The 17,565-nt window shown below is 39.9% G+C and overlaps 1 protein-coding gene across 4 annotated transcripts in view; it reads right to left on the reverse strand.

Annotated features, from left to right (window-relative positions):
• OLFM2 (olfactomedin 2) overlaps positions 1 to 17,565 on the reverse strand; it is a 197,699-nt gene that overhangs the window by 124,608 nt on the left and 55,526 nt on the right. The window contains exons 2-3 of one of the 4 annotated variants that reach the window (XM_032211272.1): positions 9,990 to 10,003; positions 749 to 754 (exon numbers count right to left, since the gene is read on the reverse strand). The exons of the other annotated variants lie outside the window; for them this stretch is intronic. Coding sequence (XP_032067163.1) covers positions 749 to 754; positions 9,990 to 10,003 — 20 coding nt within the window. The remainder of the gene's footprint in view (positions 1 to 748; positions 755 to 9,989; positions 10,004 to 17,565) is intronic. 4 annotated transcript variants of the gene reach the window in all.

Here is a 17,565-nt window from a genome sequence, read left to right on the forward strand (position 1 = left end):
CCTAGATGAGGGAGAATTCATTGATGCTGGTCATGAAAGTAGCGTATTACGAATTTCTTTACTGCCTTCTAGCAGTCCAAGTATGGAGAATATGATTTTTTTTTCTCTGATCCATCAATATTTTCCTGCACAATAACTCTCAACAAGTTTCCTTGTTCCCAAGATTAGAATAATCTTGGCTGGGTTGAAGAACAAATATTTGGGGGGTAATTTCAGGGAACAACTTGGAGGCATGCTAAAAGTAAACAGCTACTCTCCAGTTCTCTCTTATCAATGTTTCATCCTTTATTTGAACCACCCCCAGAGCTACGTTTGTGGTAGAAAACACATCTACTTATGGTGTACAGCTGCAGACAAATACTATCGCCATCAAACAATAAAAAAGATGTTGTTGATTAATTGATCAATTGGATCAATTTAATTTAAGCAGCACCTAAATAATTCCAATATAAAATGGGCTTTTTCAGACCTTTGAGAAATGCTAGATCAGTTCGTTCCAGAATAAACAAAAGCTATCATTCAAAGACAATTCTTTAAAACAGAAATGGCACCTTTTGAGAGTTATGCTTCTTGCCAGAAGCAGCATAGTCTACTAAAACTAGGGAAATCTGTGGTCTTTCCAGTACTGTTACACTACAGCTCCCAGAAGCTGCTGTCAACATGGGCAATGGTGAAGGCTGTAATTCAGCCAAGATCTGAAGGGTTTAATTGCCCACGGTTGATCAGCTTGAAAATCATGGCTACCAACTTTGTACTGCTTCCATGTATCCCTGTATTATTGGAATCTTGGATTTTAGGCAAGCCACAGCACAGGTATGGCTGCTTTGAGTTGCTCCTTTCTGGATTTATTTTGTTACACTTGTATTACTTCACACAGCTTGGCGTGCAAGGAATAACATGTTAGACCAAAGAGAAACCTCGAAAACCCCGTGCCCTGTCAACTGCTAGCTAAATCAGAATGATGAAAAAGAGCTGGCTTGAGATTGGCAACTGGAGAGAGGCAGGCAGGGGCTGCATTTAGCCTTATTTCCATCTCCATATGTTCTGCTGGAACAACATCAAATGCCAATAAGACTCCATGGGGGAGAAGGAATGTTGTTTTTTTTTTTATTGCCTGCTGGTTGGGTTGCAGTGGCAGCTCTTTATCCCCATTCCTTGTCATCCTGATGGAAGCATCAGGCGATTTTTCTGAATCTGTTCTAAGACTCAAATGGCATCAAGAAAGACCATGCTGATTTCCAGTTTCCCTGTATGTAAAGGATGTATGATGTCTTACCTTGGTGGATGAAGCATCTGTTTTTAAAAATAAAGCTAGGATTCCACATGTAACTCAAGTTTAGCCCCACACACAAGGCACTGTGATGTCACACTGTGTGCCACAGTGATGATCAGTGCTTGCTACAGAGCACATCCAAAGGAAACATACAGTAAAGCAATGCTTTTTCTAAAAGATCTACCCTAGCAAGAACTTTCGATCTACCCTAGCAAGACATTTTTCCTTAATACATATGTTGGTCTAGTAGTGGTTTGTCTGCAGTCTCCCAGATTCCTGACATAAAACTTTTTTAAAAAGGATTTCTTAATGGAAAAAAGGGAGGCTGGCATGCTGCAGAATGAGGTGCCAGTTTCTACCATCCTACCATTTTGGACTGGTTCAGCTGACTAGGTAGTAACTCGGCCATCCACGCACCCAAACCGGTTCTATTGTCGGCGGCACCATCTTGAATTTCAGTTCTGCGCATATGCAGAAGAATCTCCATTGCAGAAATGCAATCCCCCCCCCTTTTCTAATGTTCTGCGCATGCGCAGATCTTTTTAGATGTAAATGCGCACATGCCGGAGCAGAAAAAAAATATTGCATGCCGAAGCAACCCACACCTGCTACTATCTTATAATAAAGTTTTCAGACATCAAAATGGTTCCTTAGGCACTCCTATACTGTGAACATGGTGAGTAAGTGCAGTTCAGTGATTTGCTCAGAGGTTTGTGTTAGTCCAACTTCATTGGATATCTCCAACTACTTTTAGTGAGATTGGCTACAGCAGGGCTGTTGAATGTGATACATCTCGCTGCCTGCGGGCCAGATGCATCACACGCTGGCCAGGCCCACACCCTGTTTACGGAAGGGTAAAAAAATCCCGATACATCACCTGATGCCACAGTGACGCCATGAGTTTGACACCACTGGGCTACAGTGACAATCTCGTAAATCTGATTGAACTGTACCTGCACCTCTTTCTTATAGTACCGTGAGTTAAAGAGCATCTATCTGAGGAGTTTCCAGAATGGATGGTCTGGAGTTAAAAAGTGCTTTATTGCCTTTTCCCTAGGCAACACATAGACAAAAGATAACTGTCAAAGTCATTTTACTTTCTACAGTTTGCCAATCCCCATCCTCCGAAAGCATAAAGAATCTGAAGAAATGACCCAGGAAAAATGGGGAAATGATGAGACAAACCTCAACTATTTGCATTCTGATAAATGGATGCGTTGTAATTGATCGTCCTCACAGGTTTGTCTATAGATAAGTCCCTTCTATGGTAGCTGGGTTGTGAGAGTCTGAACAACTGCCTCCCAAAATTCCAAATGTGCCAACAGGCTAAAAGGCTTACTTCTTCCTGCCTTACCTTTTCAGCCCTTGAAAAGGCTCATTTTGAATTTTATGCTTTAAGGGTGGGATGACACTCAGAACATAGTAATGAGAATGCCTTCCTAGAATACCTTAGTGAAGTCTTGGAAAGGATGTCTCCTTTCTCAAACAGAATTTGGGCAAGAGAGAAATAGTTGTCATCTATCCTGATTGTCCATCCATTCCTCTTTCTGTTTTCAGGGCTGTAAATTGTGGGCCACCTCCATGGCCCCAGGAAACTTAAAGTCTAAACTTGAAGGGACTTTCTTCAGAGCCCTTCATTGATTAAATCACCAATGTCTGTAACTTTTATTTACCCAAAGTTCATAACATCCACTGATTTTTATCACAGCAATGGCAAACCAGCTGGTTCATATTCCAATAATTTTATGTCTGGAATATTATATAGACTATTGGTCAGATTACATGCTACTTCTTTCCTCCATCAATCTTTGTTTAGAATAGCACAGTTCATACTGTTCTGCACTTTCAAGGGTCCAATTATCCATATCCCTCTCTAAAAATCAATCCTTACCTTCATGGAAGATGCCAGTTTAAGTTGTATGTGTCAATTTACTGCACGGTCACATCTAACTATCTGCTTGTAGTTCATGAGACTGCATGCTTGACCTGTCTATCTAACCAGGACTGACTGACATCTTGTGTACTAAAATAGCCACATCAGAGTGGAGAGCTTTTACCCATCCGACCCTTGTTCTCCGCAATCAGCTTCCATCAGAATTATGCTCTATCAAAATATAAACAGATGATAAAAATGTTTTTTTTTTGTTATGGCCCTTTGTGAAACTGGTTTCAGTATTAATTCTTTATGAAGAAAGTTTACAGCAGCTTTTAATGAGTGTTTTAAATCTGATTGCCCGTTCAGGTTATTGAGACTTTATATTTCAGTTACAGTTGGTTTATATGAGATGTATTAATTTTGAGCATAGATTTTATCAAGTTGTACTGCTCCTAATTACGGGCTCTTGAAAAACCAAACTACAGCAGCAATTACTACTATTATTAAGCTGAGCTGTTAGCAATAACTTCTTAATATCTTGCAGTGGACAAAGGATAAGAGGAAGCACATGTAAGTCACATAAGCCACTTAGCCTCTCAATTTCCATCCAAACATTAAAAAAAAAAAGTTCCCCTAGAATAGGTAGCCCAAGACTTACAGATATTCATTTAATGACCATTCAATTATGATGGCACTGAAAAAGTGACATATAACCATTCCTTACACTTAGGACCACTGTAGTATCTCTGCAGTCACATGATAAAATTTTGGGCATATGGCAATCGGCATGTATTATGGTGATTGTAGTGTTCCTGAGGTCATGTGACCATGACTTAAAGCAGTGATGGCGAACCTATGACACGCGTGTCAGTGCTGACACGCGTAGCCATTTCGGGTGACACGCACATGCTCCCCAAACTTGTTTCAGCGGCAGCTCTCAGCCTGGGCGGCAGCGTCACGCAGGCTGTGGAAGGAGGAGGAGGAGGAGGAGGAGGGAACCAACCAAAGAGAGGCTTTTACCGGGTCTGCGCCCCACAGCCAGGATCGTCCTTGCGCCTCAAGCCGCGTTTCTTCCTGCAAAGCCCTTCGGGCATCCCGAGAGTTCCGCTTGACGCCAGAAGGGCTTTGCAGGAAGAAACGCGGCTTGAGGCGCCAGGACAGTCCTGGCTGTGGGGCGCAGACTCGGTAAAAGCTCTCTTTGGTTCCCTCCTCCAACTGAGGGAGGGAGAGGGAAAGCAGAGGTAGCCTCAAATTCCACCGTTGGGACAGGGGAAAGGGCTTGTCCCTCAAGAGTGGGGGGGGATAGAGGTGGGAAGAAGGGGCCCGGCCTGTCCCCAGCGCCCCCCACAGACGGATTACGGATCGAACGCTTCTCTCTCTGCAGCCTTTTTCTGCAAGTCCCAGCTACTCAGCGGGGCGTCATCATTTCCGGGGGGTTGCAGTTTTCCAGCTCAGATATCAGGATCCGCCGGGATTAAGTGGGAGAAAACGCCGCTGGCTGAGCGGAACAAACACATCCAAAGGTTAATCTTATTTTACAAAAACACAACTTCCAAAAGTCGATCGTGGCCTCCGTCAAGAAGCTCTTCCCCCACCCCCCACCCTTTCTGGGGTCTTGGTGTCCCTCGGCTAAGATCCACCCCGGAAAGCAGAACGGGGGCAGCCCTCCTGTAATTCTGGCTGGGTTAAAGAGCAGGGATGGAGGAGCCATATCACACCTTCATTCAAAGGGTGGGGAGGGGGAGGCCCGATAAAGTCCCTCCCTTGGGGTGTCTGAAGTCCCAGCTGAAGCAGCCGAAGGAAAAAGGATAAGCATCCGTCGCTGCCCAATGGCGCTTGGGGTAACCCCGCTGGGCAGAGCCAGTCGAGGCTCATCCTGAAAATGAGGGTTTCCTTTGGGGAGGGCCAGGTGGTTTCAAGCACCCCAAACAGCCACCCTCTCTCTCTCCATCCCCCTTCCTTTGCTCCTGGGGCTGCAGAACTTTCCATGGGCTCAACAGTAATTGAGTAAAATTCTAAGCCACTGCAGTAGCTGCTTTTTGGTTTTATTTTTTTTAATATTTATCAGTCTCTCTTTTAGTTGAAGAGTTGAAGTCCACAAGGCTTAAAGCTGTCAGGTTTGAAGACCCCTGGGGTTTTTTTCCTAAAGGGTTAGGGGTGCAAGGGTCTTGTAACTTGACAGCTTTAAGACTTGCACGCTTCAATGCCAGAGTTTCTGAGCCAACATTTTGGTTGCTAAGCAGGACCGTTGGTAAGTGATACTGATAATAATATCAAGGGCAACATACGAAATCGACTGATGAACAAAGAGGTTACTAAGCAGCTATGTTAAATAATTTGTTTTTGGTTTATTAAATACAATTATATTGCAATTATATATTTTTGTAGTTTAAACTATAAATTGCGCAAAATTATGTTTTTGTCGAAGTGACACACAACGCGAGTTATGCTCGATTTTTTGCCGATTTTTGACACACCATGCCAAAAAGGTTGCCCATCACTGACTTAAAGCCTCCTTGGAAAGCTTCCAAAAACAAGCCAATGCGGAAAGCCAATTTGCTTAGCCATCATGTGATTCACTTAACAAACCACATCAAAAAGGTAGGAAAGTTGGGTGTGGCTCACTTAACAACCGCACTGCTTAGCAATGGAAGTTCCAGTCAAAATTACGGCTGAATGTTGAAGACTCTATATGTTAAGAGTTTCAACCAATGTTCTACCAAAACCGACATGCAGTATTCTTTACTGATAGGACACCAAAATAAAAACAGACTCGAATCCAAAGTAGAATTTGGAATGTTGAGGGTATTAGGGCTATTCAACAAGTTTGCCCTAGTTTCCAGAGGAAGTAAGTCTCTACTTGTCATTCAGATTCTCCTCAAAATGTACTGAAAAGAAAATCTGAGACGAATTCATTAGAACCTGCTTGTTCATATAAAATATTAGGGAAACTAATGGCTACTGAAGCAGCCGGGGGCAAGGAAGCTAATTAAAGCAGAGGGTGCGTGGGGGAGTAAGCAAAGTGGATAAGGCTGAGGAAAGGCAAAAGGGAAGGGAAGCCTTGCCAGATGAAAAAGAACACACAGACAGACAGATACATACCTCAACTTGCAAGAAGCCCAATAGGGCCAGCTGTACTATTAGGTCAAATGAAACAATTGCCTCAGGCGGTAGATGCAATGAGGCCATAGGCTTTCATTAATTACCTTATTATTATTTCCAGGACTTGGAAGACAGGCCAACTACCTGTTCTGGACCCCCTAAACTAGCCTGATGTTTGCTCCAAGATGCAATGGAGAGCCCTCCCTTAACACACCAGGCCCAAAGTGAGCTTCAGCTACCACTCCCAATGATTTCTGTCATCGAAATGGCAAAGGGATGCCATTTTTTGCCTCAGGCATAGAATGCCTGAGATAGGTCCTACAAGCATAATTGACATGAAATTACACCATTGGGGGGGAAAAAACTCAAAGGAAAATAAGCAAGTCTGCATTTCACTGATAAGTCAAACCCAAATAAAGGGGAAAAAATCCAGGGGCTGGTGGATCCCTCCCTCTTATTCTCCCTCCAGCCCAGCAATTTTCAAGTGTAACTATCAGTTTCCAAAAACAAAAGCAAGCAATGTGGAGCTTCAATTCCCCTTGAGGCATTTTTTTTATCAATGCTTTTGTAAGAGTAATTGAAAACAATTTTATATGCTCCACTCTTTTTAGGGTGCATAAAAACGTAAGGTGCCTTGGGAAAAACCTTGCTTCAAAATTTAGGCTTAAAAATGCCCAAATATACACAAAGAAATCTATACAAGGGAATTAAACTCACAAACAGCCTGAAACAGAAACACTGTTGGGCAAGAAAAGCATTCCATCAGTAAGAAGATAAGATAAACTATTGGTAAGGGAATAAATAAACAAGAGTTAGTCACCTCATAAAATATGATCTGCCAAGTGGATGGTTAGGGGGCAGGAGAACATTCCTCAGAGCTATATTAATATGTGCCGAAACGGCCCGATCCCAAAGTTGTTGCGTTGCATTTTATACTCTTCAAGGATCTTAAAAAATAACAACCAAATAATAACTTGAATGGGGAGAAAGGGTCAGAGTTTCACAACTGTACAGCCAGAATCAGGACAGGACCAGAGAATTCCCTGATTCTATCATACCTGCGCCTGCTTAAGCCACAAGGGCACCTATCTGTGCTACCTGCTGGAGAAAGGATGATGGCCAGTGCTGGGGCAGAAATCTTAATCATAATGGAAGAGTGGGGAGGGAAGGGGAGGAGACCTAAGAGCTGACAGGGCAACGTCTCATGTGCCCTAACAAATGGCTTTGCATGGCACCTGTGGCACGTGTACCATAGGTTTGCCATCACAGTCCTAGAGGAAAGGTGGGTTATAAATCTAGACTCATTCTTTCTCACTTCCCCTCACTCTCTCAGCAACTTTAAGATGTGTGATGCTGCTGAATGGGGAATAATAAGACTTGAAAGCCCGCAAATCTTAAAGTTCCTGAGGTTCAGAAACATAAATAGACAAATGTAGAGACAGAATTGTAACCACCACCATTCTTTTACAATAACAGCAGAACAAGTGAGAGGAAGAGTTGGTTATCTATTCTAAAGGGCTATGTTTATTCAGTGGTATCCTGCCCTGACCCATTTCTCAGCCCTTCAAACTATGCAATAAAACCCTCATTATTATGAATGTTTTACAATAATTCAGATTGATCTGTTAGAACTCACACCGTTCTTCTCCACTGTATAGAAAACAGCATGGAGGCAGTTAATGGCCTCCCTCCTGGCAGGGCTATGAAAGTATAAGGAAGCATCCAAGATTCATTTCCCTTTAGACCAAATCATGGCAGGATGCCTACGCCTCTATTTTTCCTTCCAAGTAGCCTACCCTTGTCCTGCCTGCACAACGCCCTGATTTTTGTTTTTGTTTTTTATGCCTTTGAGTTGACTCCTCATGCCTACCATGACAAGTCCCTGCAGGGTTTTTTTTTGACAAGATTTCAGAAGTGGTTTGCTATTGCTTGCTTCCTTGAATTGAGAGAGAGCCGCTAGCCCAAGGTCATAGCAATAGCAATAGCAGTTAGACTTATATACTGCTTCATAGGGCTTTCAGCCTTCTCTAAGCAGTTTACAGAGTCAGCATATTGCCCCCAACAACAATCCGGGTCCTCATTTTACCCACCTCGGAAGGATGGAAGGCTGAGTCAACCCTGAGCCGGTGAGATTTGAACAGCCGAACTGCAGAACTGCAGTCAGCTGAAGTAGCCTGCAGTGCTGCATTTAACCACTGCGCCACCTCGGCTCTATACCGGTGGCTTTGTAATTAAGATGGGACTGGAACTCCTAAACTCCTGGTTTCTCGTCTCATGCCTTAACTGGTTCTCTATTCTTATTTACTGAAAAGAGGAAATGGAGATAGAGATCCAGAATTAGGAATGCCCATATGACTCTAGAAAAAGCATCACTTCTAGTAAGGGCATGACTGAGGTTGGGGTAGAATTGTTGCATTTCCAGAATTTGATGGAGCAAGAACACCTTTGGGAGAGTGTCTCAAATGTGCATTAATGCTATAATTAATTAATGTTTGTTCCCTTAAAGCATGGGTGTCAAACTTGATCGTGTCATGTGATGCATCGTGACATTTTTCGCCTTTCTGGAGCTGGGGTGGCATGGCCTACGCATGATGCATTCTGCCTGTGGGCTGGCTAGTTTGACACCCCTGGAAGACTTTTAAATGCAAGCCCTGAATTTTTTTACCCTGCATAATTTGGGAGTCATGTTAGTGGATTGCATGCACCGCTAAGCTGCACTTTTTGCACTTTGCTCTGGTCTTTCTGTTTGGGATAGGGTTTGGCAACATGGACCCATGCAGGTGCTAGAGCAGGGATGTCAAACTCAAAGCCTGTGGTCCACGTGCGGTCCACAGGGTGCCTAGATTTGGTCCAAGGGGCTGCCCTAGAAACAGTAAAGGGCCGGTCCATGGTGCCTCTGCCAGCAAAAATGTAGCTCGGGAGGGCCACACACAGCATTCCTGAGCTCCATTTTTGCTGGCAGAGGATTGCAGGAGGCCATTGCAGCCAAAAACGGAGCTTGCAAGGGCTGCATACAGCATCCTTGATCTCCGTATCTGCTGACAAAGGGTTGTAAGAGCCCATCACAGTCAAAAACGGAGCTCAGGAGCCCATTTTCACTAGCAGAGCATTTGGCCCACCACAAGTGCCCCCGACATGAGTGACATCAAGCTCCCCCCCCCCGAAGTCAAATACAACTTTGATTCAGCCCTCAATGAAATTGGGTTTGGCATTCCTGTGCTAGAGGATCAGATGCAAGTACACAAATACTATACAAAAAATAGGATAGGGTGGTATATATGCTATTTTGAACTCTTGCATGAAAAAATGAATATAAATCTAATAAACAAAGACACAAATATATTCTTACATAACTTTGGAGAGCTCAGTTTTTTCTGGCTGCTGACCTCTATCCTAATATATGGAATTGGAAATCTACTGTTATGGATTATTTCAGGATGGAGTAGGGCTGAGAATATTATTATAAAACATTGGAGTGACAAAATCCACTAACATGTTCTCTATTATGTTCAAAATTGACTTTTTGCAACAGAAATAAAAAAAAGGATTTCTAAGTCATCTGGTTTAATATTACTGTAGTGTTTACTCTGTGACCAAAAGTTTTAGGCAAATTTATTTTGCTTGAAACCACTGCAAACAGCAACTCCTTAAATGTGACAAAAACTGGGAGGCTGTCACTTTCTAGGGTTCTCTGATAAATATCCTGACATGTCCTAAACATACCATCCCCCAAATAACCTCAACACTCCCGTCTAGTTTCCAATCATCCACAGCCAGTTTTATGGAGCAAAGCATGACTGATTGGAATCAAGGTCATTGATATGCACTCACCTTGGAACCAGCAGCCTTGAGCATGTTACATCTTTACTCTGTTGTGTGGAAAATGTGGCTAATAGCAATAGCAATAGCAATAGCAGTTAGACTTATATACCGCTTCATAGGGCTTTCAGCCCTCTCTAAGCAGTTTACAGAGTCAGCATATCGCCCCCACAGTCTGGGTCCTCATTTCACCCACCTCGGAAGGATGGAAGGCTGAGTCAACCTTGAGCCAGTGAGATTCGAACCGCTGAACTGCAGATAACAATCAGCTGAAGTGGCCTGCAGTACTGCACCCTAACCACTGAGCCACTTCGGCTCTTCTCTACTCTACTTCTCTTGCAGCCAGACAATGCTTGCTGTCTTTCCATAACAAGTCTCGTAATCAAGAAGATGACAGTTATGACACCCAGATCTCCCTGGATTGCATAGTTCTTTGGATGGTTTCTATCAGCCTGGAAATCAAAGATGAGATCTACATGGGACTGATCCTTCTTTTCCTGACTTGGCCCCATTGATTTATTCACACTGCTGCTGCACTGAGATACTTAATATTTCAATGGGTAGCTCATGATTATTAATTATGTATATCAAGAATGGAATCATATGCTATGCACAAAGCTAGGCAGAGATAAATGGCCCGATCCTTTGTAACAAGTCTGAGACAAGATGCTTTTTTTTTTGTTGCAAAGAGTGGATTTAACTTAATTTAATGTTCAAACAAAGGAGGGGGAGAGAGAAGGAAGAGGATTTATTAGACACTCTATTAGATAATATTATCTAGATGCAGCCACAGCAATGAATCTTAAAATATTCAGTTGGCAAAAAAAAATGTCAGCTGTGAAAACAAGACAGTAGGTAGTCCTTAACTTACGATCACAATTGGGATGGGATTTTTGGTCGTAAGTTATAGTAGTCATTAAGCAAGATAGCCATATGACCGCTTTGCTCAATGACTGTCATACTGGCTTCCAACTTATGGTCATTAAGTGATTGTGTGGGCCGTTAAGTGGAGCATGCAGATGCCTCAGGGGATGGAAGGCATGATGTATATACCATGCGTGAGTAGGGTGGTGGTGCAATGTGATGCAAAGCCGCAACCACCCATGCCTGGCCCTGCAGTACAGCAGCCTGCAGCAGCACCAGGCTCGAACTTAGATGCCATCTGCCACTGTCCCAGGCCTCTAGGTCAGCCTTAATGCAACCGCTGCTGCTAAGGGATGCAGGCAAACTCCCCACGCCTGCCTATCCCTCCCCTCCAATCTAGGTCATTCTGCACAGCAGCACTCAGTGGCAGTGCTAAGGCTGGGTCTGAAGTAGAGGCCCGGGACAGTCTGAGCCAGCTACCATTGCCCCAAGCCTCAACCTGGGGGCCAATGTTACCATTGCTACCACTCAGAAATGCTGCCTCCCCACATTTTCCAAAGTGTGCAAGCCTGGAGAATGCCAAAAGTGCCCCCGCTTCCCATTGCTCTCAAGTTTCAGCCACACACTGCTTAGCTTCAGGTGTTTTTCTCCTGCTGTTGAGAAGAAATGTTTATTATTTGACCACGGAGGCTTAGCAATGGCCATAACTTCTGGTTGTAAGTCCCTTAGTTCCGCACCATCGCAATTTAGAACTATCACTGAACAAATGGTCATTAAGCGAGGAGTACCTGTGTTAGGTAAGCTCCCCGTTGGGAGAGCGAGTGCATTCAGAGAAGTATTGTGGGAGTTGTGTTGGAGAACACACAAACCAGCATACAGAGACACTGCAGTTTAAATAGACTTTTACTTTCATGGAAATAGAGGTATCAGAGTCCATCAAACAGTCCAAGTCATACACGGATAATTCAGTCAATCATCAATGTCTTTCAGTTAAGGGATAATCCAAATAACATAGTCCAGTAATTATATAATCAATCCAGTACACAAAGCTTGCTAATAGTTGCAAAACTTACAATAGCTCATGGCACTTTCTAACAGCCAGCTTCCAAAACACTCAGATCAGATCAGCCCAGCATCTAACGAAACAGAGAGCTAACAATCATTCTTACTCCCTCTTATGGCTGGTTGAGGAAAACAGCACCCAATCACATTTTACAGTATGATTTAAAGAAACAGGTACAACATTGTTACATGATTTATATATTGCCAACCCAACCGTTAGAATTATATTCCTAACAACCTCTAAAATATATATTACAATGTAACAGAGGAGAGTGCTCCAATAGCAAACATTCTCTCCTGAAAATAATAATGTATTATTTGGGGGTTATATTTACATTTCAAAACAAAAGCAAAAGAAAACTCTCTTGCCGTTTGCATTTTGTAATCAGGGAGGTTGTTATCACTTCATTCTCCAAAACAAACAAGATTTCAAAATAAGTAGCTCAGGGGGACTGAAGACCAAAGCTCACATAGATCAGAGTTTAATCAAACTTCAAAAAGCAAGCATGGCAAGATACATAAGAAGAAAAAACAAAAGAATTTATGGATTTAAAGAAAGAAATTTTATTAGCAATATCATTGATAACACTACTGACAATCAAAGATAAGCTGATTAAGGAAACAGAAAAGGGCATCAAGATTACATGAGAGATCTTATAAGCAAGGAGTTGCTAAGAGGAGTCCATACAAAGTTGATCAAGGAGATGATTAGAGGACTGACACCACAAATGACAGAAAATATGAGACTGTTTTGCTATTGGAAAGATACAGGTTGATAGATGGAAGAGTATAATTTAAAACTAGTTCAACTTAGTGAAATTTATTGACAATAGACATAGTTTAAAAAAAACAATTGATAATGTTACTAATGTATACAATGTGTAGTGTCATGATGAGGATAATTGGATATGAATATTGAATGGTACCCATGAAAATAAGATTAGAAATCCCTTTGGATTATATATAAAAGTTAATTAAAAAAAGAACTAAGTTAGATACAGTATACAGTTAAAGAAAATGTTATGATACAGGATATAGTTAAATAAAGGAGGGATAAGGAACATAAGGAAACTGGATGTAAATTCTAAACAGTGATTTGGAAAGGAGGATTAGAAAATTTTGTTATTAAATTTTATGGATGTTTAACTAGAATAGGACATAAGGATTTAGTGTTAATGGAGGATTTTAGAAATAGTAAATGAAAAGCTAGTATGTGGTTATGTATTAAATCTTGGTATATTTTATGATGAAGGAGGTTTAAACAATTATAGTGAAATGAAAATGGAGATATGATGATGGTAACATGTATAAATATTTGAATTAAAATACTTGACTTAATATGAATTATGTTTCTTGACTGAGGAAGAGATGCACGAAAGTCTTTTTGTAACTAACTGATACACTTTCTACAGCATGTAAAGAAGGAAGTTGTGTTTGTTTTGAAAAAAAAGTATTTTTTTTAAAAAGCAAGCATTTATTCAACTGCCAACACAATCACCCTGCAATCAAGCTGTTCATAATAATTTTGTTGGATCCCAGATCATTCTGTCACAAGATCAGCATTTGGTATCAAGGGTCAAACACAGGTCATCTTAAAATTGGCTCTCCCATCCAAATACATTAGAGTCATGATAGTTTTTGGACATAAGCTAAGTGCTGCAAGATACAATAACTGGTATATGCCCTAATTGTATTTGGCACTTACATTAAAGAGAAATCTACAAGACATTCTAAATCTGTCATAATTGTATTGCAGTTCTTCTTTCTTTCTCATTTCCATTTAAAAACTAGCCTGGTCTAGTTGTTTGATGATGAGTGGGAAAAATAGTTTGTTCACAGATGAAAAATGGTTGATCTTAAAGTACCACTCCAGACCGGACAAATAGGCAATCAAACTGGACAAGCCATTTGGATCAAGTTGTACAATGTGCTATATAGGTGGACCATCAAAATACAAGCTGCATACTCCATGCATAATGTAATTATTTTCACTAGGATTAAGTTAACTGCCCAAGAAGGGGGAGTTAGGAGCAGGGACTAGCTAAAACACTTTAAAAAAAATAATTGATCACATATAGTTCAGTCCAAATATTTGAAAAACGAGAAAGCCAAAAATCACTCAACCCTCTACAGATATATTTTTTTAAACCACCACTTCAAACTCAAATACTCTGAGAGCTATCTGAAGTGCTCTTGTGGAAAAAAAGAGGACTCTACACTGATCTCCATGATTCCTGCCTCTCTAAAAATACAGATACGTTGGAGGTAGAGGAGGTAGAACAGCAGGCTCCCCCAAAGCAACTTATGGGGCAAATTCATACCAATACCAAACATCTCAGAAGATAAAGGCAAACATGAATGCTACCGCTTTATTTATGTATTTGCATTTCATATTCATTATATTTACTGTAGGCATTTAAACTGTATTATGCACAGCCAATTTTTTAACTGGGTATTCCTCTTCCTGTTAACTGCTAGTAATTGAGCAATAAAAAAATACAATACATTTATGGAAATTCATAGATTGATGATGGATGTATGCCATACTCAACTAAATGAAGTTGATGAAATAAATGGGAAAATTTGTTCAACATTCCAAATAAATGCAATCTGCAAAAAGTATTTTGTGTGAATGAATGGGAAGGAACAAAATGTTAGCATACAGAAAATGTGACTGGACTATTCAGAGATCCTATCTGAATCTGAATGAATGTAAATGGTTATCATTTATTGTATGAGTATCACCTTAGAAAGAAGTCTTACTTTGAATATATGGTTTAAACTTGTCTATTCTTGCATAGAGAGTTCATGAATTAAACATGACACATTGATTTGTTCATGATGAAAGACTGAGAAACATAGTGAAGGATACAAGATAAGAAATTTTGAATGTAAGACAGATTATTATCTTATAGAGAACATGGGGAAAAAATGAAAGAAACAAAGAAATTTACAGTGAAAATAGAATGACAGAAAAAAATGAAAGTACAGGTCTTATAAGAAGAAAGATTAGCAATAACTAAACTGGATGCTTAAAAGTGTACATAAGAAAAGATAATGTAAAGGATGTCTGGAACAAGGGAAAATAACTATTACAGGATGTAGTAGAAATGTGTGCAATTTTGCTCATGGAAAATAGCAAAAGGGAAGATTGACATGGATGAAAAAAAATTAGAGAATGCTGTAAAAATTATAATGAAAGATACTGTAAGAGGTGTGTAATGATAAAGAAGTTAATTGCAAAAATATATAGAGAAAAGGCTCAGAACAGGAAAGATTAATAGAAGCAGGGAACACACAGGGAAGAGAAACTTCTGATTAAAGAAATATTTTGGAAGTGAATAGAAAGGTCTAAGCAAGCAGCCTTCAGCAAAGTGAACACAAATAGGAATAAACATGATGAAATTATTTAGGATGAAACTGTAGCAAGGAGAACATTTTAGAATATATAGGAAGGATATTAAGTAGAAATGAGACAAATGCTACAAATATTACTATCTAAGAAAAACACTAAGGATGTGATAGGGTATGTGATTATGAAAAAAATAGTACAGTTGCAATTGTTGATAATGTAAAAAATGAAAAACAGGAAAATGTTAAAATGAAGATATTATTTGCTTAAGGAGCAACTGTGTGCCTTGATCTGTGAATAAGGACTGCATGCCTGTTGATTGGAAGATCACAGAAGCTATTGGGAAGTAATTTCTTAAGTGTTCTTTGGGAAGGTACGTATTAGGAAGGAATAGTGATCAGCATTTGGGAAATGCAGGGCAACTTTATGCTGGGAAGGAGTGTACAGATTAGGTTTCTCCTCTGAAGCAAGTCATTGGGAAATGTCTGAACTCCTGAAAAAGAAAATGTATCCCATGTTTGTTGATTGAAAGTTTATGATAAAATGAATAGGCTTGAATTATGGAATGATCTGCACAAATATGGAATTTGAGGTTGACTTGTGAATGTGAAGTCATACTCAATAGCGGTAAATATTTGTGTAAATTAGTTGAGTTGATCGCTAATGATTCAATATTAATGAGAAAGCAGGCAAGAATGTTAGATTCTTGTCCTTCCTTACTGGTCAATGATTCCAAGGAAATGCCATGTGGTTGGGTTCAAGTGCTCACAAATTTATACACTCAAGTATACATTTTACTCTTTTTTCTCAAGCTTACTTCACTGAAGAAGGTGGTGAATTCCCTCCTTAAGAAGCCTTTGCTGAACCCTAATAGATAATACAAATCAATAGCAATGTAATCTTTCCACAAAGATGGAAAGATTCAGCACTGCCCATCATAGAGGAATGGCTGATGAAATTGACAGAAGTTGCTGAGATGAATAAATTGACATCTTAGATTAAATTTAAAGAAAAATCATTGATGACTGGAAATCCCTTATGGACTTTATACATAAAATTAAAGGAAAATGAACTTGTGATTTATGTTTTTTTTAATGATTAGAGAGGATATACTATAGAAAGAAGAGTATTATGATGCAACTTTAGAGAGTAAGGTTAAAATATAATTGTAATAATAATTGTGAAGAAAATTGGACACTCTTTCTTTATACTTTTTCTATTTTTTTATTTTTATTCAGTCATTTATTGTTTTTAAAGGATATGTATATTGGATAGATTGAATCTATGTTTTGGGTTTTTTTTAAAGTTATACATACAGTAAATGTTGAAAACCTCAAGCAAATAAATGAATCTGAGTGCCTTGGTAGGACGTTTACTAAAGATGTGAAAATAGATGGATATATTTTAGGGCATGCAAATTGTGGAGTGTGGTCTCTTGTGAGAAATAGATCCTATCAAAAGAAGTAAAACTGATTGTGGGTAAGAGGATGTTTCTACATCCTTTGTTAAATGAAAAAGGGGTACGTCAGAGAAACATTAAGTTGAATAAAGTAGGAACGGTTTAAATTTGAAAAGCAGATGTGAAAAAATTGGTAAGATAGCATCAAGAGTGAATGGACATGGAATGGATGGATTAAAAATAAGTAGCCAATAGGAAAGACATGTGTTGATATGTGTTGTTACCATTTTGCTGTTACAAAAATACATGGAGGGAAAGTAAATAGCCTGACAGAAAGGGGCATTCAAGGGCAATCATGTTGGTAGGAGTCGACATGCTGGAAACTATTGGGAGGTCAATAGTTTAAAGAACAAAATGCAATGGATAAAAGAGATGGATGAATGTGATGGAAAAATGGATCTTTTACAAGGTCAGAAAATTATAAAAAGATGATTAAATGGAGTTAGTGAAGAGTAGATTCAGCCAGATTTCCTTTTCTTTTGTCTCATATCTTGACTTTAATTTCTTATGCTTACTGAGTTTTCCTGCTCTTCTGAGCTTTTTTTGTAATATAAAAGGGATCAGTGAGATATGCGAGCATGCATTATTGAGAAGAACATTTACATTAGTGCTTGGTTTGAATAAAACCTCAATGTTATACTGGCAAGAGAACCCCAAAACCAATTTCTAAATTTTGAAGGTGAAGGGAAGCAATTCAGATTGCTTTGCAATCCTGTTCCAGTTGTTTTGACTGTTAGTTCTGACAGTGAACATGCTTC

The sequence above is a fragment of the Thamnophis elegans genome, chromosome 2 (genome assembly GCF_009769535.1).
Source record: "Thamnophis elegans isolate rThaEle1 chromosome 2, rThaEle1.pri, whole genome shotgun sequence".
NCBI classification, from domain to species: Eukaryota; Metazoa; Chordata; class Lepidosauria; order Squamata; family Colubridae; genus Thamnophis; species Thamnophis elegans.